Source organism: Delphinapterus leucas, chromosome 11 (assembly GCF_059928025.1).
Source record: "Delphinapterus leucas isolate spDelLeu-1000000601 "Yukka" chromosome 11, BTC_Dleu_Yukka2, whole genome shotgun sequence".
NCBI lineage: Eukaryota > Metazoa > Chordata > Mammalia > Artiodactyla > Monodontidae > Delphinapterus > Delphinapterus leucas.
The window spans coordinates 94,685,250-94,707,975 of record NC_143139.1 but is presented as its reverse complement, the minus strand read 5'-3'; the positions used below and the strand labels follow the sequence as shown (position 1 = coordinate 94,707,975).

The 22,726-nt window shown below is 39.4% G+C and overlaps 1 protein-coding gene across 6 annotated transcripts in view; it reads left to right on the top strand.

Moving 5' to 3' along the window:
* The first annotated feature begins 8 nt into the window (after positions 1-8).
* Positions 9-22,726, top strand: part of SLC25A17 (solute carrier family 25 member 17) — a 50,136-nt gene continuing 27,418 nt past the window's right edge. The window contains exons 1-2 of one of the 6 annotated variants that reach the window (XM_089921355.1): positions 5,247-5,339; positions 12,652-22,448. In XM_089921355.1, the coding sequence (XP_089777481.1) occupies positions 22,394-22,448 (55 nt within the window). In that variant the 5' untranslated portion in view covers positions 5,247-5,339; positions 12,652-22,393. Of the gene's footprint in view, positions 5,340-5,391; positions 22,449-22,726 lie in introns of those variants that run through there. The other 5 variants (XM_089921357.1, XM_089921356.1, XM_089921354.1 and 2 more) reach the window with 5 other exon arrangements.

The window sequence follows — 22,726 nt, the reverse complement described above, 5'->3', positions numbered from 1 at the left end:
TTTTTTCATCCTACTCTTCTTGGGGTAAAGCTGATGCTTTTTCACTAGCGTCGTCACTGCTATCATCATTCACAGCATAATTATGCAAGCATATTTAACGCTGGGTTTAATTTAATATGTAATACTTAATATGTAATATTGTAGGGTAATACCCATAATAGCTGTAGTTTCTTACTTGGCCAAGAGATTTCATATTTAAGTGTTAGATTTCCTCTTTGGTGAAATCTTAACATACCAAAAGATGTTGGAAGAAGGGATTCCCTTTGGTGTTTGGTCTCCTACTTAGGAAATACCTATTGCAGTTAGAGTTTATCTTGTAGAATTAATTTTGGGAGAAGTTTGAATTAATTGATACACAAAGAGGGGAATCTAAATTCCTAATCCAGCATGAACTAAAAAAGTTGATGAGATTCATGGTGGTTCTTCTTTGTGGAGTTCTCAGCATTGTGAAAGATGCATTGTTCTATTCAGCTCTTAAATACTGCAGCCATGTCCCCACCTCTCCTTATTCCTTCCCTGTCCTCCAAGGATAAAGAAAATGATAAATTTTTTGTTGTACATCCAGTTCTTATATTAAATGAGGCTAAGTCCAGGCACTGTACCAGGAATTGCTAGGTTTCTACTTATTTTTCAATGTAAAGTGCTAGTTTAAAAGCAGTTTCAGGGGATGAGACCCTCTGTACTTTGCTTATTTGAAGAATCAGTGGTAGGAGCAGTGAAGTAAATTCCATGGAATACATTTCTGAAATCATAAGTAAGTTGATTCAAGTTTTTACCCTTTGCTGTATGCAAGCAAATAGAAATGCATCTGTTAAGTGAGAAAAAGCTGTATGCTGATTATGCTTTTTAAACCCTTTAAAAATACTCAGCATATAAACTTGAGTGTGAGCTTGCTGGTGTTCTTTTTGTTAATATGTGTTCTCCTTTCTCAGAATTTCCAGTGTGTGCTGTAATTTAGGGCCAGCTGCTTCTGGAATTTTCATTTGATTTACACATTACCTAAGTACATTCTAACATTGCACATATTACCATACGTGGGTAAAAGTAAAATTGGTCTGAAAATGTATCCTGTGCTTTTTAGACTTTTAAGTTAATACAAAGTACATCTTCATTTTTGTAGAAACTGAACATCATTTCTAAACCAGAAATGTTCTGTTCTTGTGCCAATGATGCTATAAGAAGGAAAACTAAAGGACTTTTTTTCTGCTTAAAAATATATAGTTAGGGGCTTCCCTGGTGGCGCAGTGGTTGAGAGTCCGCCTGCCGATGCAGGAGATGTGGGTTCGTGCCCCGGTTCGGGAAAATCCCACATGCCGTGGAACGGCTGGGCACGTGAGCCATGGCCGCTGAGCCTGCGCGTCCGGAGCCTGTGCTTCCCAACGGGAGAGGCCACAACAGTGAGAGGCCCGTGTACTGCCAAAAAAAAAAATATATATATATATATATATATATATATAGTTAAATGAGGGGTTTAAAAAAAAAAGAAAAACACATGGCGATCTTTGTTCCTGGCTGATTCACAGTGATCAATGGCATCATTATTTAAATAAATAAATATATATATATAGTTATTGGATATTTCTAGCTACGTTAAAAATAAAGTGTGGCTTCAGACTGGATATTGACTCTTCCCACCACCACTCCCCTTTTTTTCAGCACATGTTCTATTTCTTTTATGTCTCTATATCACTAATCCTAAGGTATTTACTAAGCACAGTAGACTTTAGATTATACAGTGTTAACAAGGACCCCTAAAAATATATTAGCTTAAGTAAAATAGAGCTTTACATTTCTTCAGGTCGCAGTTCAGAGGTAAGCACTTGTGCCGTATTTAGAAGGGAGCTTCCATTGCTGTGTTCAAAGGTGCTTGCTCTGGTGCTCATCTAGCCCCCAAAAACTGGAGAAGGCACCAGGGAAGTGTATGCTGAGATACTGATGCTAATCCATGGAAGTAACATTCTGTCCTCATATCCCATTGGTCATTTTTGTTTTGAGACAATATTTAGCTCCAAGTAAACCTAGAAAATATTCCATAGCTGTGTGGTCATGTGCCCAACAAAAATAATTACTACTACAGAGAAATGGAGAAAAGACCCAGAGTAACAACTAGCAATCTGCCACACTAGGAAATACTGGCCTAATGGAATAAGGGAGAAGCAGTATTTTAGAGATTTGCTCGTATCTAAAATTAATGCACCCAAGTAGGCACATACATCAGGTGAGTAGTAATCTGTGCCAAGCACTTTTATTCTGCAAGTATTGACTTGATTCTGGTAATGACCACAAGGGTGAGTACTCCTCCCCATTTTATATAGATGAGGAAACTGAAGCACTTACGTAAATTGTCCAAGATAACATAGTTGATTTGTGGAGCTGAGATCCTCATCAGGCGTGTGGCTTCAAATGTCTTGTTCCTAAATTCTATGCTCTGCTGCCTCCCCTCTGTGTACTAGGTTGCTTCTTGCAGAACTGTTCATTTAAGAAATTGAAAACTAAATGTACATTTGAAGGGCATTAGTTAAATAAGGCATATCATATCATTGGTGCTGACAATGCACCTCCACAGGGGTTTTTCCTAGTAGAAGTCTGATGGCATAATTGTGCTGTTAGTCCACTTGTGATGGGCCCAATTAGAGGGACAAGAAATAATTAGTTTTAAAAAGTTTGGTGCCGGGCTTCCCTGGTGGCGCAGTGGTTGAGAATCTGCCTGCTAATGCAGGGGACACGGGTTCGAGCCCTGGTCTGGGAGGATCCCACATGCTGTGGAGCAGCTAGGCCCGTGAGCCACAGCTACTGAGCCTGCACGTCTGTAGCCTGTGCTCCGCAACAAGAGAGGCCGCGATAGTGAGAGGCCCTGGGCGCACAGCGATGACGAGTGGCCCTCGCTTGCCATAACTAGAGAAAGCCCTCGCACAGAAGCGAAGACCCAACACAGCAAAAATAAATTAATAAACTCCTACCCCCAACATCTAAAAAAAAAAAGTTTGGTGCCGTAATTTTAAAAAATTAGTATGTACCAATATTTATAACCAATAAAGCATACTTTGGAGTGCATATATTTGGGGGTGCGTCGCCTAAAGTACATAGGAAAATATAGTTAAGGATAGCTGGTAAACTTCAAGAAGTCAAATCTAAACTGAGTAAGGCATGTCGTGCTGGCAGAAGTTTTAAAACTGGATTCTAAGTATTAGGTGGAACCAGAGTAGTAAGGAGGTAAATAGAATTAGCATAAACTCGTGTGTAAGTGCTATGAAATTCTAGGTATCTGGTATATAATCAGGATGTCCTTAAGTAGTTCACTCGCAGATCACGAGGACATTTTCAGGTTGCGGTGTAAGTAACCTGACCATATGGCAGTGTATAAACAAATAGGAAGGTAATCAGTTATGGCTAGGTTATTTTTAACTATTTTGTAATGATGGTATGGGTGTGAACAGAATGATGCTAAATTTTTAGTATATCGTTTATGTAGTGTGGGACTTAGTGCTTATATAATTCAGGGAGCCCTCTTTAAGAAAAACAGTATATAATTAGGAATACTGAGATGTGAAAGTGAATGTTTAGAATGAGCAAAATGTTACTTTTAGAAATTGGAAATATCTCAAGCATCACAACTATAGAGATAGTTCCATTTAATAAATGATATACATATGGAATTGCTACATTTTCTGCTGCCTACTCTGATTATATGACTTTTGTGTTTTCAATAGAATAGATAATTCCATCTTGATCAAAATATTTTTTGATAGCTGGGATGCAGAAGATTTCACACAGATGGACGTGCTGTCTGCTCTAGGTCATACCCGACACATGGTAATTCTGAAAAGTATTGTGTTCAATTACCATCATAAAGGGAAAGTATTTGTAAAGTGTGTTTATAAATCTGTATGCTACATAGTCCAGTTTTTTCTTGAGAGAGCTTCCAATTTAAGTAGGAGTCTGTGAGAACTGAGTCCTCTGGTTAAATTTTACAGCAGACAAGCTTCTATGTTCCACTGCCAGAATCCTATCTTCATTTGACTTTTGGACCTGCACCTCATGTCATGACCTTAGGGAGTGGTGGGAGTATTCCTGGAAGCGATTCCTAACATAGGATGTCTAGCAGTAACCTGTATTAATACAGGTTATATATAAATATCTCTAAATCCAACTGTGTGCCCAAACTTTCTTTTAACTTAGCTGTCGTCACTGTAGCACTACTGTAAATGAAAGGGAGTTTAAGTGGCAAGGTATCTTAACCAGTAGCATTTAAAATATTGTATGCAAGTTTTGTGAAAACATGACCAGGTAAACATTGTTGGGGCCCTTTCCTGGGAGTAAATGTGATAAAGGGCGTAAAGCACTGGGCCTGGCTGTAGCAAGCAGTCAAGGACTATCAGCAAAGATATTATAAAAGTAAACTTACTGGTACTGAAACATGCAGACGCACAAAGCTATGGTGCTCGAGTAATTGTGGGTGAGGGGTACAATGTGATTTTTCTAGTTCTGTGTAGTTTGGGTTTTCGCTTTGTAACATGGAAAATTTTTTTTGGTATTTTATAAAGTACGTCTACGTAAATTAACTTTTCTAATCCTCACGGTATTAACACTTGTCATTCCACAAAGGAGGAAACCAAGAGGTCAAATGATTTTCCTGGGTGCCTACTAGTTTGTCCCCACCTCCATCTGATCATTTTGATTTCCTGAAGCTCAAGTTCTCTTTCCACCAGGGTTTTTCAGAGGGGAGAACCTTGCCCAATCAACATTTATTTTCTCTTGACTAAAATGTGACTAAAAATACTAGCGAGAGCAAATACGAGTAAAGTCTCAAAAGAGAAACAGGAAGATGAGTCCCCCATCTTGCTTGTCTCCATCTTGTCTTATGGAGAGGAGAAAAATGAGGCTGTCCAAGTTTTCTGAAGTCTCCAGTGTTGCAGTAGGTGTGAAGTACGACTGGCCAGGTCCCGAGAACGTAGCGGAAGTCGAAGTTGACCCATCCCGTACTGAATTTCGGCCAGACCCACCGCTCCGCGTGGTAGGGGCAGCACCGTGCTGCCCCGCCCGCGCAAGGCCCGGGGACCAATCAGAGCCAAGGGGCGTTCCCAGTCCCGTCTTTCCCTCTTCCTTCCCCTGCGGCCTACGGCCGGGAGACTGGGCGGGCGCCCTGCGACCCGGAAGTAGTTCTGGAGGAGGTGGGCCTGAGGGGTTGGAGCTGGTGACGTTGCCGCCCGGGGCTCCGGTGCTTGTTACCGCCTGTTTGCGGCTCCTGCGAGAAAACTGTGGCCAGGTCTGCGGGAACCGCACCTATGGCTTCCGTGCTGTCCTACGAAAGCCTGGTCCACGCCGTGGCGGGAGCCGTGGTGAGGCGGGATCTTTGTGCCCGGGCCACTGCGGGGTGTGGGGCTTTTCTGGGGCCAGACCGGGATATGGCTGGGGGGTGGGGATGAGAAGCAGATCGTATCGTGACTGGGACATAGAGGAATGAAGCATAGGCGAAATGTTGCTGGAAGAATTTGGGGCGAGGCCCGACACTCACCCTCTGCCCCTGGCTACCGCTTTGACCTCTTACGGAATATCTGGGATGTAGGCAGCGGTGATCCCACACCGCCACAGGGAGTCAGGAAGAAGATCATTGCCGTTTTCTTTGCCTTCTGAAATTTAAAGGGCAGTCGTCGCCCTAAACCCACCCCACCGCACGCCCAAACTTTGTCTGACTGGGCCAGAGGAAAACCTAGGTGTGAAGCTGTGTTGCTGAATCACATTCTTAACTACAGCCTATTTTCACACACTTGCTGCAGACAAGTGGCAGTACCTAGCAGGGATATCTCTGGCCAATATCATTGGCAGGAGAAGATACTTTTTTTTTTAAATTAAATCAAGATCAGAGTCGCTGTCTACCACATATGTGGTTTACTGTGAGGAATGTGCTTGGTGCTTGGGCTTCTGGATTTCTCGCTTCCATTTGACACCACTCCCTTTTCCTTGAAACTTTCCACTCTTGGTTTGAGTAACTTCCTCTGTGGTTCTCGTCCTGTCTTTCTGCCTGCCCTTTCTCACATCCTTCTCTAGCTGTCAACACGCACGTGGAGTCACTGGGACTTCAGAGGAATATCACTGACTGAGTCCTCTTCTCCTAGGCCCCCAAAAGTGCACTGAGAGCTCATGTTCTGTGTAGGCTAATGGGAGTTGAACCCCAACTTGTCACTTGTTAGATGGGTGGCCTGTAAACCTCACTTTCCTAATCTGTAAAGTGGGGGTATTGACACCTACCTCACAGAGTTGTTACGTGAATTAGATGACACAATAGTTCATGGAAGTGCCTGATTCAGGAGTCCTGGTTCATTCAGTTAGATCAAGCCTTCAGCCAGTGTAAAGGCGCTGAAATGGAAGCTTGTTTGATATGCTCTAGGATAGGCATTGGAGGCCTGTGTGTCTGGCGTGGAGGGAACAAAGAGGCAAAATGGTTTCAGGAGACCAAATTGTGTAAGAATTTTAACTCTGAGTGTGAAAGACAGCTAACTAGCTATTAGAGCAAGTTCTTTTGAGCATGCACCAACTTGCAGATGTACATTTTAAACGTGATCACCCTGGCTGCTCTGTTGAGAGTAGACTGTACGGGAGCAAGGGTGGAAGCAGGGAAACTGTCAAGGGACTAAGATGGTAGCAGTGAGGTTGTGAGAAGTGATCATGAACCTGGAATATATTTTGAGATAGAGCCACCAGGGTTTGATGGTAGATTGGATGTTGGGTGTAACACGATGCGAGTTGGTTGACTCCCAAGAGTTTGGGTCTTGAGCAACTGGAAGGATGATATTCCCATTTACTGAGATGGTGAAGACTGTAAAGGAGCAGCTTTTGGGGGAAAGATGAGAATGGTTTTGGATTTTGACTAGTTAAGTTTGAAATGCCTAAGAATAGTCATGAGACTAGATGAGCTAACAAAGAAATGAGTGTGGACTGAGAGAAAAGTCTCAAAGACTTAGCCTTGAAACATGCCAACATTAAGAGGTTGGGGAAATGAGAGCACCAGCAAAGGAGACTAAGGAAGGGCCACTAGGGTAGGATGAAAACTAAGAGAATGTGGTGTTCTGAGAGTCGCATGGAGAAGGGTGTAGACCAACTAGGTCAGGTGCTGCTGGTGAGTCAGATAAGATGAGGACTGAGAATTAACCATTAGATTTATCAACATGATAAATCCAGTGGTTAATTGAGAGGACTTGTTTTGGTGTATTAGGGGGGAGAATAGTGCAACAAAGAGAAAATGGGAAGATGGGAAATGTTTGTCCTCCTTTCTCTCAATAAATGCCATTCATTCAACATCTTTACTGAGTGCATTTTACGTGCCATGCACTGTTCTAGATGCTGAAGTATAGTGGAGAACAAAGTCTTTTTCTTCATGAAGTTTGCATTCCAATGGGGAAGTCGGACAATAATTGAGTAAATCAAAAAATAAATAATTTTAGATAGTTTTAAGTTTTATGAAAGAAAATAAGTGTTGGCAAACTTTTTCTTTAAGGAGGCAGATGGTAAATATATAGGTGTATCGTCTCTGGTGAAGCTGTTCAACCCTGCCATGATAGTTTGAAAGCAGCCATTGACAATAAGTAAATGAATGGGCAGAGCTGTGTTCCAATAAAATCTTATTTATGAAACCAGTCAGTGCATCAAGTTGGCCCTTGGTCTTAGTTTTCTGAGCCCTGCTATAGACAGTGATTGGGGGTAGAGGTGATACTATCTCTATTTAACCTGCAAAGACATTTCTATTTTTTTTCTCTCCTGTTGCCTATTTTTCTCTTGTTAAAAGTTCTGCTTGAAATTATGCACCCTGAATTTGCAGTGGTTTTTCTTTCTCCCATAAGCTATGTTAGATTATCTAATAGATATACTTTTGTAAAAATAATTTTTTTTCTCTTGCTTCCCTCGGGGCAGTACTGTTCCTGGCACATGTCTAAATGAGAAATTGCATTGTGTTTTGTTATTCTTTTGAATTTTCATGCCAAAGAGTGGTTCTCAAACTCTTTTTGCAAATTTTTGAGTTAAGGATACACCACACAACATGGACCCTGCTTTCTTCTGGTTGCTACCAAAGGAAAACAATTTCACCACAAAATGTCACTACATTTGATGAGACATTTGACGAGAAAAATGGCATTGCTTTTAATGGTATAGTACTGTGGTAATGAATGGCTCATGTTTAATTAAATGCCTTTGCCATGATGTTCAACCAAAGCTTTGAGATGATCCAGGAGAGCATAGTAGTTAAAAGCATTTGAATGCCTGACTTGAGCTAGACAGCCTGGGTCGGAATCCTGGCATAAACGTCAGGATTTGGTATAAACTCCAGAGTTGCCTGGAGTAATTAGTTGTGGCTTCTCCCCAAAAGATTGTTGGGTCATTGTTTAAGATGTTGATTTACAACCTTTTTTTTTTTATTTGCGGTACGCGGGCCTCTCACTGTTGTGGCCTCTCCCGTTGCGGAGCACAGGCTCCGGACGCGCAGGCCCAGCGGCCATGGCTCACGGGCCCAGCCGCTCTGCGGCATGTGGGATCTTCCCGGACCGGGGCACGAACCCGTGTCCCCTGCATCGGCAGGCGGACTCTCAACCACTGCGCCACCAGGGAAGCCCCTACAACCTTTTTGAGTTGACATGTTTCATGTTTGCTTATTCACTTCTTTCCAGGTTCTACACTTTCTCACCCCAAGTGTGGTGTTATGTGTGCACACACACACAAACACACACACACTTTAAAAATTAAAATAAACAGATTAGTGATTTTGAGTGTTTTATGCTTCACTTTGGTATAAGTGCAGATAATCTCAAGTATTTGAAAATCAGAATTGTGCTGTTTCAGGAGAATGCTTTATCTCCAGTTGATGACTATTGTCTGATACAGTTAATGGCCTCGCATGTAAATACTTCTCAAAATTTTGAGTATAATTAGGTTTATAATTTTATATGTTTGGTTCTCAGATTAGCTTCCAAAGATAGATTTTATTTGTAGAAGTGTACATTTGTAATTAAAAGAGATTTTATTAGTCTAGAATTTGAAAAGTGAGATTGGTTGGAATTGTCTAGGGGGTTTAGATGCCAAAACAGACTTTGGAATTGTAATGATAATTATTAATCAGTAACTTTCAGGGGTCTTCTTTTTTCCCTATTGTTTATTTTTAAATTGTTTTTTAAATTTTAATTGCATAATTTGTTTTAAAAGAATTACATTTCATTGAATAAATGCTGACCATTAAAAAATTCAAGTCATACAGAAATATGAAAGAGTTCTTTCTCCTTCCACTCTACCTATTATTGTGCTGTGACTCAAATCCCAGACATACCTCTGCTTAGAACTGTGTAAGAAGGCTTATTCAGAGCACTTTTCTCCAGTTGGTATCAAAAGAGAAAATTAGGCCCAACTATCTGACTCTGTAGCTCATACTCATACACTTAACATTACAGTGGACTTTCTACCATATAGACTCACTACCTGCCTTTTAGAAGCAGAAACCAAGTAGAACTTGTTGATTTTCTGTACAAGGCCTTCTGGATATAAAGGCTATAAGTGGAAAAGTCCCTGTCCTCAGAAAGCTCTTCTTAGGTGTATAGTGGTGGTGTGGATAAGACCCCTGGTGGTACCTAGGAAGAAGTGGTGAGCTGCCCCTGTGAAGATAATGGGAAGCCCCCAAGGTTGACATATTACGAAGACTGTGCACAGTGGGAAGAGGTAAAGAAAATCAGGAAAAGGGAATGTTGCTGTGTGGCCCAAAACATCAGATATCCACTATATCATGTTGTTAAAAAGACTTGAAAAATCATTGGCTTTTTAGTATAAAATATTCTATCATATGGGTATCCCATAATTTATGGACATTTGCGTTGTTTCTAGCTTTTCACTGTGGTAAATATTTAGTATAGATGTTAATGTGACCTCCCAGCACCCCATTATGAAGAAACTATGGGATTGCTTGGTTAAGTGACTTTCCTAATGTTACTCATTGATTTATAGATTAGAAACAAAAACCTAAATTTTCAGATTCAGTTTAGTTAACTCTGATTCTAATTTGTTAAATGCCAACAACCTCACAGGGTTCTGTGAATATTAATAAAATAACTTAATTAAAACAGCTTTTATACTATCTGACACATAATAGGGGCCCAATAAGTGAAAGCCATTAATATTTTTGTCCACAACTATGTTTTCTAATTTTCTATGCATCCTAACTTGTTTGAGTTAGTTAATTTAATATTAGATTTAATAATAATATTTAGTACTTATAGAATTCCCTATCTTCTCACATCTGTTAACAACTTTGATAGGTAGGCAGTATAACAAGTGGTTAAAAGTATGTCCTCTGAAACCAGACTGCCTGAGTTCAAATCCCAGCTTTGCCACTTATCACATGTGTGACCTTGGGCATGTCTCTCAATCTCTCTTGCCTCAGTTTCCTCATCTATAAACTGGGGAAGATAATAGTACTCACTTCATAGGGTTGTTTCCGAGGCTCTTAGACAAGTATCTTTATTCTCATACAGAGACAAGAAAATGGAAACAGGTATGTTAAGTGTTTTTGCCAAGATTACCAGTAAGTTATTTGGTCATAGGCCTGGGGCAAGAACCCAGGTCTCCTTCTCTGCTACTCTTCTGTTGCTATGCCTAGCTGCCTGTTCCTTCATACTTCTTGTCTCTTTTCCCCATCCCTTTGTTTAATTCAAAACTAGCCCCTGAATATCTTTAGATTTTCAGAAAAAAGTGACATTAAATATTACATATATACATGTATAATCAAACTGGAGGCATTTGGACATTAATTGTTCATCAGGAGCACTTTAAACCACATATCTAACAATTTAAATGTTAAGTTCTTTTTGGAAGGGTTTTCTTTTCCACAGCTGGCTCATCCAGACCCATAGTTTGAATCTAGTCAGATTCTCATAGAATTAACTTAGGTTAGTATACATCTGAGGGCGTTGTATTACTTTGGTTTAGAAACCTTAAAAGGAGGTAATTAGAAAAAGTCTTCATTGTCTTTACTTCCTTGCTGTTTTATTTCATTTAGGCTTCCACTAAATTATGATTGAATTCTTATATAGCTTTTAATCTTTAGGACTTCTTTGCCTCACTACTCATCATCCAAAATATATCTTGATATCTTGATAAACTTTTTTTCAAGACTTAGTTTTTTAGAGCAATTTTAGGTTCACAGCAAAATTGAGAGGAAGGTACCGAGATTTCCCGTGTATCCTCTGGGCACCCCCAGCACCCCTCTCCGGCCAATGCACAGCCTCCCTCCTTATCAGTATCCCCCACCAGAGTGGTACGTTTGTTACAAATGATGAACCTACATTGGAACATCATAATCACCCAAAGTCCATACTTTATATTGGGATTCATTCTTGGTATTGTACATTCTGTGGGTTTGGATAAATTTTATAATGACATGTATCCACAATTACATTATTATATGGACTATTTTCACTGTCCTAAAAATCCTCTGTGCTCTGCCTGTTCATCTCCCCCCCTCACCCCAGTAAACTTTTTAGCTAATAGGGTCATTTCAGTTCAGTTCTTTTCATCTTAAAGGTTCTTATGTAGTCTTGATTGGAATTATTTTTCTAACTTTAATTTGCTTTGTGCCTGAGTAGTCTATGCCTTAATTTTTTTTATTGAAGTAGAGTTGGTTTACAATGCTGTGCCAATCTCTGCTGTACAGCAGAGTGACTCAGTTATACACATAGAGACGTTCTTTTTGAAATATTCCTTTCCATTATGGTCTATCCCAGGAGACTGCATATAGTTTGCTGTGCTATACAGTAGGACCTTGTAGTTTATCCATTCTAAATGTAATAGTTTGCATCTACCAACCCCAAATTCCCAGCCCATCCCTTTCCCTTCCCTGCTCCCCCTTGGCAACCACAAATCTGTTCTCTGTGTTTGTGAGTCTGTTTCTGTTTTGTAGATAAGTTCATTTGTGCCATATTTTAGATTCCACATATAAGAGCTCTCATATGGTATTTATATGACTTAATCTTTTTAAAGGAACAAATATGGTAGAATAGCTGAAAAAGGGATTTGGAGTAAGACATAACTATCTGTGTCATCTTGGGTCATTTATGTTTTCTTTCTGAACCTGAGTTTTCTGAGCTATAAAATGAAAGCAATAACACTTTACTTACTGGGTTCTCTTGAGAAGCAAATGTGGTAACACTTGTGGAGTACCTATTACAATACCTGTAATAGTGTAGTAAGGCCATAATTATTCGTTTCTTTTTCAGAGATTTTTTTTTTTTTTTTTTTGCGGTACCCGGGCCTCTCACTGTTGTGGCCTCTCCCGTTGCGGAGCACAGGCTCCGGACACGCAGGTTCAGTGGCCATGGCTCACAGGCCCAGCCGCTCCGTGGCATGTGGGATCTTCCCGAACCGGGGCACGAACCCGTGTCCCCTGCATCGGCAGGCAGACTCTCAACCACTGTGCCACCAGGGAAGCCCCTCAGAGATATTCTTGAAAATACAGTATTTGTACCCAATTTTAGAAATTCAGTGGAATTGAAATTTTCTCTCATCTTGTATAGTCAACTGTATCCATTCACTTGTAACAGATGATCTCGGCTTTTGCTCTAGATAAAATAGAGGCTACTTGGGATGAGCTTTCTAACGTTTCTGTTTTTTCTATTACAGAATCAACTGCAATTGTACCCAGTATTTCCTACATTGTGCTGATCTCAGGAAAAACAGATGTGGCTGGTCTCTGCTATCTTGATTCGGCCCCCCCCTCCCCCCCGCCCAACTTACACTACCCACAGTTATCTTTTGGGACTTTGCTCCATTCATTTTCACTTCTTTCCTATAGCTTTAATCTTTTTCCATTGTTTTTCCCTTCAGCCCTGACCTGTAATAAAACCATACCAATCGGGTCTACACACTGCCTTCTTAGGTGCCGCTCATTCTCCTTCCCTTTATGCTAAGTTTATTTAATGACTATCTGTACTTCCTGCCTCTCCTCCTCATCCTACTCTGATTGCTGGAAGTGCTCTTCCATAGGCCATCACTGACTTTCTGCTGACTTAGTCTGCTGACTCTTTTTCCATTCTTATTTGATTCGACTTCTTTGTAGTATTTTACACTGTTGACCCTCCTACCTTCTTGAAGCTCCTTCTGAAAGAGCAGTTATTCTTTTTTAAAAAATAATTTATTTATTTATTTATTTTTGGCTGCATTGGGTCTTCGTTGCTGCGCATAGGCTTTCTCCAGTTGTGACGAGCGGAGGCTACTCTTTGTTGCGGTGTGCGGGCTTCTCACTGTGGTGGCTTCTCTTGTTGTGGAGCACGGGCTCTAGGTGCGTGGGCTTCAGTAGTTGTGACACACGTGCTCAGTAGTTGTGGCTCGCGGGCTCTAGAGCGCAGGCTCAGTAGTTGTGGCTCACAGGCTCTAGAGCGCAGGCTCATTAGTTGTGGCACACGGGCTTAGTTGCTCCGCAGCATGTGGGAATCTACCCGGACCAGGGCTCGAACCCGTGTCCCGTGCATTGGCAGGTGGATTCTTAACCACTGTGCCACCAGGGAAGTCCCTTTATTTTTTACTAAATGACAGTTGCTCTTTTGGAAGGAGTGTAAGTAACCGTTGCTAATTTTAGGACCCTGATTAATATTGAGCCCCACTGCTAAAAAATGCTGTAAAAAGGATATATAGGAAGCAACATTTGTTGAATGCCAACTGTGTACTTGGAATGATGCTGGGTCTTTCCATAAGTTAATTCTCACTTCTCACAGCAACCTCCACATTTTTTATTGGTCTCCAAATTACAAATGGGAAGATTGAGGCATGGAGATTTGAAGTAATTTATTGTACAGTATGTACTGTAGCTGGGACCAGAACCCCAGTTTATTTTATTCCAGGGCCCATGCTTTTTCCGTTGGGCACTCAGGTGTGTTATCTATTAAGCCTTTTGTTTAATTTGTGTATCTTTGAATGGGTATGAGAGTTAGCTTGTTTGTTGTATCAGGGGAAAGACTTACATTAACTCTGATTAGGTGAATAACATTTTTGAATGTGAAAGCCACAATAAGTGGCTTTCATCTTTGGAATTTCATTAGCTCCAGATCTACCACTGACCGTGTATTTTAGTTGATTTCTTTTAAAAATAATCTTCTGTCCAGTAATGCCATATACTCCATCAGGAGATGCTGTACACTGATTTCATTTGTGCTCCTGTGACTCAACCACCATTTCTGGACTCCTCTGGAAATTGACTTTGGAACTAGCATTGCATTTTTTTGGATTATTTTTCATCCTTCAAGGGTGAAGTAGCATTTTGGGAATGGTTGAATTTGGTTAGTAGGCCATCATTGTTCGTACTTAAAGGGCGTGATACTCTGCTTCTATATTTATGTGTGTCCCTGTCTGTCATTCCCATAAGATGGCACACGCTCACAGAACCAAGCCTTGACCAAGTTTGCCCTACTGTTTCCTTCTGACTTTGTGGTGTTGGGTGCTTCAGTTCAACACCACGTGTGTCTGTGTCAGCCAGATTAAAAGGTGGACTGGATATTTATTGACTGCATATTTATTTGGCTGCGCTGGGTCGTAGTTGCAGCTCTCGGGATCTTCGTTGCTGGTGCAGGATCTTTTAGTTGTGGCATGCGGGATCTTTTAGTTCTGACAAGTAGGATCGAGCTCCTTGACCAGGGATCGAATCTGGGCCCCCTGCATTGGGAGCATGGAGTCCTAGCCATTGGACCACCAGTGAAGCCCCTGATTCTTTCTTTTATAGTTCTTTTTTAGTTCTTCTGGTAGATATCCCTTCTCCGTTTTCCTAGCCACCACTCAAAGTGATTCAAGGCCTTAGTATTTTAAGTCAGATGTACTTTGGTAAAGCAGTGTTTGTATTTGTGCTCTGGTCTTTCAGGTTGAAAGCTTTTAAGGTTACTTGGATGGCTCCCTAAAAGGCCTTTGGTGTGTCTTTTAATCAGACACTTGTGTACAAAGGGCCTAATTTAAGATTTCTGGGGTTTTTTTCTCCCTGATTTTGTCATTTTCCTAATTTTCACGTCCAGGTGAAATGGTAGCTATTTTATGTTTGTTCTGATTTGCTTTTGTTTACTATTTGTTTCACTACAAAATTTTATAAATTTTTGGAGGCAGGGTGATTAAGTTAAGAATAAATTTCTTAGTTCACTTGTTAAATATCCAAGGAACATAGAAGAGAGGTGGTAGATGCTGTGGGGTAATAGATTCAAAATGTGAATATGTCACCAACCTGCCCGTATACAATCTTATGAAATAAGAACAAAATAGAATAAATAGCAAAGGAATAAACACACTCACAAATATTTTTAAATATTTATTTGCTAAGACTAGCAACAGTCCATTGTAAAATACCTAAAATGGGATTCCTGTTTCTAAGGAGCTTATCAAACTTTCTCCTGAAAACTTTCCTTTATAATTTAAAAAAATCTGTATAAAATATTTTTTAAAAAACAGGTACTTATTTTTTCTTAATTAATTAATTTATTTATTTTTGGCTGTGTTGGGTCTTCGTTTCTGTGCGAGGGCTTCCTCTAGTTGTGGCAAGCAGGGGCCACTCTTGATCGCAGTGCGCGGGCTCTCACCATCGCAGCTTCTCTTGTTGCGGAGCACAGGCTCCAGACACGCAGGCTCCATAGTTGTGGCTCATGGGCTTAGTTGCTCCGCGGCATGTGGGATCTTCCCAGACCAGGGCTCGAACCCGTGTCCCCTGCATTAGCAGGCAGATTCTCAACTACTACGCCACCAGGGAAGCCCAAAACAGTTACTTCTTAAAAGCATTAATAAGGTGACAGGAAGGTAAGGAACTTTTAGAACTAGAGAATGAGTGAGGTCAGGACCCAGAGTCACGGAGAGCAGTCTTTGCCCTGTAGGAATTGCTTAGCCAGGTAGACACAAGCTTTAGATTTATAGCTTACAGAGATACAGGGAAGAAAAGAAAGAGTCCATTCTGTCCAAGATAAGTCCAGTAGGGGATCACCGAATAAACCTGAAATCCCAAAGGAATGCGCTATAAAGGTAAATGGGAAATAAACTTACTCCTCCCCAGGAAAATCGGGTGGCTCCAACCTTGGCACTAATTTGAGAGAGGAAATCACCACTGACATTTTGAAGCCACAGGTCCTCCCTTAGGTTGCAGCCTGAATTCTCACTATTTGATTGGAAAACCTAAAGTGAGTAACTTAGAGCGATTCCAGGTTGGTGGGTCCCCAGAGTGCCTGGCAGAAATCCTTTCCAGAGGTACTTACCTTTATCAGGTCTAAAAAAAAGCCCCAAAATAAAATTTTAAGGGAAATGAGCAGCTCAACCCAAACTAACCAAACTAACAGAGAAGGCAATGTGAACAAGTACAGTAGACAGGAGCAACAATCAGAAAATGGACTTCTCAGTCACAATCTAAAAAGCTATTTAGTCTGTATAAAAATTAAAAGGCTAGAAAATATGTGCAAAGAACAAGAAACTAACATTGGCCAAGCAGATTTGAAAATTAACCACGTAGAATATTTAGAAATAGAAAGTAAAATAATTGAAATTTAAAAATTGATTGTGTGATAGTCATGGGAACACTAAATATTGATTTAAGCAAAAATCAAAACTCTTAGAGGGCTGGCAGAAGAAGCAGAGGGAAATATGAGAGCTAAATTCTTACCCTCCGTAATAGAAGGTGAATAATGTCTAAAATTGATTAATCAAAAGATACCAGGATATTTTAAAGTTATATGGAGATGTGTAAATTACAAACGATACAGCTAAAAGAAAATACTTTCCTCTGGGGAGGAAGATTGTATAAAATGGGCAGGAACTACTTATTTTGTCGTTTATATTACATGACTTTTTAAAGTATATGCATGCTCTGCTTTGATCAAATAAACATTTAAAATTAAAATATTTAATGCATAGCTATGAATTGATCATTGTTGAAGCTGAGTGATGGGTTCAAATTCAAGCGTTTTTATACCATATTAGACACAGCTGAAGGTAGAATTAGTGAGCTAAAGGATAATTTAGCTGAAACCTGATTCTCACTTGCAATGATTGTAGTCAGGAAACTGGAATGTTTTCTACATTTTGCCGAGAGAAAATGACTTCCTACCTAGAATGCTATGTCCAGTGAAAAGTTTAAAAACATACACGAAATAGAGACATTTTCAGATCATCAAAAGCAGTTTGCCACTAGCAAGATCCTCACTTGGAGAAATTCTAAACCTAATGAATATTTTTAGAATTGATAAGTTAGGAATATATGTTGTAATTACTAGATAGCTTGTAAAAGAATTAGAAACTATAACTTAAAATTTATTGGAAACTCTAGTCAAATAAGAAAGCAGTAAAGGGCAGAAAAAGCAACATAGAGCATGTATGACACATAGCACAAAATAAGATGACAACTGGGAATTCCCTGGTAGTCCAGTGGTTAGGACACTGAGCTTTCACTGCTGTGGCCTGGGTTTGATCCCTGATCGGGGAACTAAGATCCCACAAGCCACATGGCATGGCTATAAAAAAGATGACAACTATAAATCCAAATAAATGTTAATGAACTAAGTGTTTCAGTTAAAAGAAATTGTGCTAGATTGGTTTTCAAAAGGGAAAAATGCTATTTATAAAAGATATGTCTAAAAGAAAAGGATACAGAAAGTGTGAAAGTAAAAATGTGAGAAAAGACATGCTAGACAAATACTAAGCCAAAACTGTTAACATCAGACAAAATAGACTTTACAGTAATGTCACTACTAGAGATCAAGAGAATGACATCATAGAGAAAAAGGCTCAGTATGTCAGGAAAATAAAGCAGTTTTAAGTTTGTGTTCATCTAATAATATAGTCTCAATATCTTTAAAGCAAAAATTAATAAAACTTTAAGAGGAAATCTCCAACCCGTCATCGAAGTGGTAGATTTTAATATATCCTTCAGTAATTGATAGAACAAGAAAGGAGGGAAAAAATATAGAAGATTGAATATGTATTTAACAAACGACCTAATAGATACATACAGAACATTGTACCCAACAACTGCAAAATACACATTATTTTCAAGCCAAACATGGAAAAGTTATGAAAACTGACGATTTACTGGGCTGTAAAGCAAAACTTAAATTTTGAAAAAGTTTTGAAACAGTACAGAATGCTTGAAGCACAGTGCAATTAAGCTAGCAACCAGTAACAAGGTAACTTTAGAATATAAATATATATATATATACATATATATATAAAACATATGTTTGAGCATTAAACACATTACTGAATGATCTATGGGTTAAAGAAGAAGAAATCATAATGGAAATAAGAATGCATTTAAAACTGAGTGATAGCGCAGATGGTGCATACTACAACTTGTAGCTATACTGAAAATAAGTCATCACTGAAAAAAATTAAAATACCTAAGTAAGTGGGAAGGCACCCTCTGAATAAGTGGATTGGAGGCCAAGATTGTTAAGATGGCAATACTCCCTAAAAGGATCTACAGATTCAGTGTACTCCCTATCAAAATACCAATTTGCTTTTTTGCAGAAATTGATAAGATGGTCCTGAAGTATATATGAAAATGCAAGGGATCCAGCATAGCCAAAAAAATCTTGAAAAAAAAAGTTGGAGGACTCATACTTCCCAATTTCAAAACTTAGTACAGAGCTACAGTAATCAAGAGACTGGTACTGGCATAAGGATAGACAGGTAGATCAACAACAGAATTGAGAGTCCAAAAAATAAACCTACAAATTTGTGTTCAAGGATGCCAAGGAACATCAATGGGGAAAGAACAGTCTCCAATAAATTGTGCAGGGACAACTGGACATCCACATGCAACAAAATGAAGTTGGACCCCTACTTCACATCATACACAAAAATTTACTCAAAATGAACCACAGACCTAAATGTAAGAACTAAAACTACAAAACTCTTAGATGAAAACATTGGCATAAATCTTTACGACCTTGAATTAGGCAGTGGTTTCTTAGATATAATGCCAAAAGCACAAGTAATAAAAAAAATAATGTAAATTGGACTTGATCAAAATTAAAACTTTTTGTGCTTCAGATACTATCAAGAAAGTGAAGACAACAGAATGGAGAATACATTTGTAAGTCATTTATCTGATACAGCGTCTGGTATCCAGAATATGTAAAGACTGCTTACAACTCAATAATAGAAAGGCAAATAGCCCAATTAAAAAATGCACAAGGGATATGAATAGACGTTTCTCCTGTGAAGTTATATGAGTGGCCAATAAACACATGAAAAAATGCTGGATGGCATTAGTTATCAGAGAACTGCAAATCATAACCACAATGAGATGCTATTTCACACCCACTAGGGTGGCTATAATCAAAAAGCACAGGTATGACAAGTATTGAAAGGATATGGAGAAATTTGAAACCTTGTTTTGCTGGTGGGAATATAAAATTATGTAGTCACTGTGGAAAACAGTTTGGTAGTTCCTCAAAATGTCAAACAGAGAACCATAAGACCAAGCAATTCCACTCCTAGAGAATTGAAGACATCCATATAAAAACTTGTTACAGGAATGTTCGTAGCAGCATTTTTCATAAAGCCGAAGAGTGGAAACAACCCAAATCCATCAACAGATGAGTGGATAAACAAAATGTGATATATCCATATAATAGAATATTTTTCAACCATAATATAGAACGAAGTTCTGATTTGATAACATGGATGAGTTTTTTTGTTTTTTGTATTTAGATATTTATTTATTTATTTGGCTGCACTGGGTCTTAGTTGAGACATGTGGGATCTTCGTTGGGATCCTTAGTTGAGGCATGTGGGCTCTTAGTTGTGGAATGTGGGATATAGGTCCCTGATCAGGGATCAAACCTGGGCCCCCTGCATTAGGAGCATGGAGTCTTAGTCACTGGACCACTAGGGAAGTCCCCGTGGATGAGCCTTGAAAGAAGCCAGCCACAAAAGATCATGTGTTATTTGGTTCCATTTACATGAAATGTGCAGAAGAGGCAAAATAGAGACAGAAAATAGATTAGTGGTTGCCAGGGTGTGGGAGGAAGAGAATGGAGAGTGACTGCTAATGGGTATGGATTTTCTTTTAAGGTGATAAAAATGTTCTGGAGGGGCTTCCCTGGTGGCGCAGTGGTTGAGACTCCGCCTGCCGATGCAGGGGACACGGGTTCGTGCCCCGGTCCGGGAAGATCCCACATGCCGTGGAGCGGCTGGGCCCGTGGGCCATGGCCGCTGAGCCTGCGCGTCCGGAGCCTGTGCTCCGCAACGGATGTTCTGGAGTTGGTAGTGGTGAATGTTGTGCAACTTTGTGAGTATATGAAAAACCACTGAGTTGTAAAGAAAGAAACTTGTCAGATACAGCTAAAGTACCTCGAAGGAAATGAGTAGCATTTAAATCAAGTTTGAAAAAGAACTTTCAAAACTAAACTGAACTGTACAATTTAAAATGGTTAATTTCAAAACTAAAACTAACACGTACTTATTGTTTACAAATAATAATTATACAGAGATGCATCACAAGAGAAATGGAAGCCACCTTTCATTCCTTCCTCTCCTTGTATAGTCCCTGTTAAGAATTTCCCGGATTGTGTGTGTGTGTGTGTGTTTGTATTGTGTATACTTTTACAATTAGAAGAGAAAAATGAAAAGTCACTTATATCTTGATTGCAAAAAGGTTGAGAACTTAGGTAGAACAGTGAACAGTAGAACTTGGAGTTGAAGAGAGCTAGGTTCTAACTCCGCCTCTGCCACTCTGGCTTTAGGCAGACCTCTTAACAACCCTGTCCAAGACTTCTCAGTTCACAGGGGAAGGGTCTGCACTGCTAGGTTATCTCTGAAGGCTTTTCCAGCTCCAGGTGCCAGTGCGGTGTAGGAATTCATTTGCTTTCCCAGCACCAAATGGTTAAATGCCAGGAGGGGATGGTAGAATGTTGTGACTAAAAATGTTTGATTTTGGTGAGATACAAGAAGGTTGTTTCTCTGAAAATAGAGTCTTTTAAATTGTAATTGTTGTCAGCAATAGAACTCCCACTCAGATGGTTAGAATTCTGTGGGACTCAAAATAATGGGTTGATTGGTATGCCTCTCTGGCACAACAGTATTTTACCTTGTAGTCACCTTCTTACTAGTTTTTGCCTTCTAATTTTATATAAGTAAACAGGCAGTCCTAGAGAAAAAAAGCAACACTGAGTATTTATGAAAAGAGGAATTTAATTCAAATTCTGAAAACTCATATGATTGTATAGCTTGGCATAAGACTTGCATATATAATAAATATTTTCCTTCAGGTAACAGCTGCTTACGAAAATAGTCATCTGTCTGTGTGTTTGCTTGGTCAGGAGACAAATATAGCAAATCCCCAATGTACAGAATAGCTATGTTCTAAATTTACCTTTAGCATTTGCAATACACTTTCTCATAGATACTAAGTTTATTTGTAGGTGGACACAGTCATACATTTATTAACAAGTTCAGGGCTTATGCTATGCCAGGCTCTCTGCTGGGTTTCCAGTCTAGTCCATAAAAAAAAATTTTTTTTGACACATAAAGTAGGTCCCATATTACTATATTGCCTTTATTTTAAAGCTAATTTTTAGTTCTATATTAGTACATTTTTAAGTTTTAATTACAACGCTTGTTAAGTATGGACTCTGGAGCCAGACGGACTACGTTCAAATACTGATTCTGCCACCCGCAAAGTGTATGACTTGAGAAAAGTTGCAAAACCTCTTAGTATCTTTTTCCTCATCTATAAAATGGAGAGAATAATAGTACTTACCTCATATGGTTGTTGTGAGGATTACATTTTTTTTTAAAATTGAGATGTAACTCACATAACACAATTAACCATTTTAAATTGTACAGTTCAGTGGTAGTCTGTTCACAATGTTGTGCAACCATTACCTCTATCTCATTACAAAGCGTTTTGAATAGATAAACAAAATGTCATATTATACATACAAGGGAATTTTACTCGGCCATAAAAAAGAAAGAAGAACTGATACACACTACAAAGTGGATAAGCTTTGAAAACACTGTGCCGAGTGAAAGAAGCCAGACACAAGAGGTCACATCTTGCACGATTGTTTTTATATGAAATGTCCAGAATATGTACATCTGTAGAGACAAAAAGCAGATTAGTGGTTGTCAGGGCTGAGTGGAGGGGGAAGTGGGGCATATGCCTGCTTAACAGGCACAGGGTTGTCTTCGGGGTGATGAAAATATTCTGGAACGTGATACAAGTGGTGGTTACACAATATTATGAATGTACTTACTAAATGTCACTGAATGGTGTACTTTCAAGTGGTCGATTTTATGTTATGGGAATTCCACTTCAGTTAAAAAAATAATAATAACAAAGCCCCTTGATCACTTAGACTCGCAAAAAAAATCCTCTCAATGAACACCAAGGAGGCTGCTTAACCCTATGGGTTTCTACTCTTCTTTGTGGCCCCAAGGAGGTTCAGCTAATCATTTAAAGGGTACGTGTTATATTTTATTTTAAAAATTTTTAAATATTTTATATTTTAGTTGACAGTTCTAGGTATTTTGTAGTGTGTGGTGTATGCCAGCCTATTGCTGGCAGTGGAAACCCCCATTTCACCCTTACATCTTTAACTCTCACATTTAAACTTAGGTTTTTTGCCAAAACCTAGAATAAATTCATGTGTGTATGTGTATATCCTCTTCTTAAATAGGGTAAAACTAGTAAGCTTTTTATTTCCTTGCCACTGCGCGCCCCTCCCCCTGCCTGTACTTG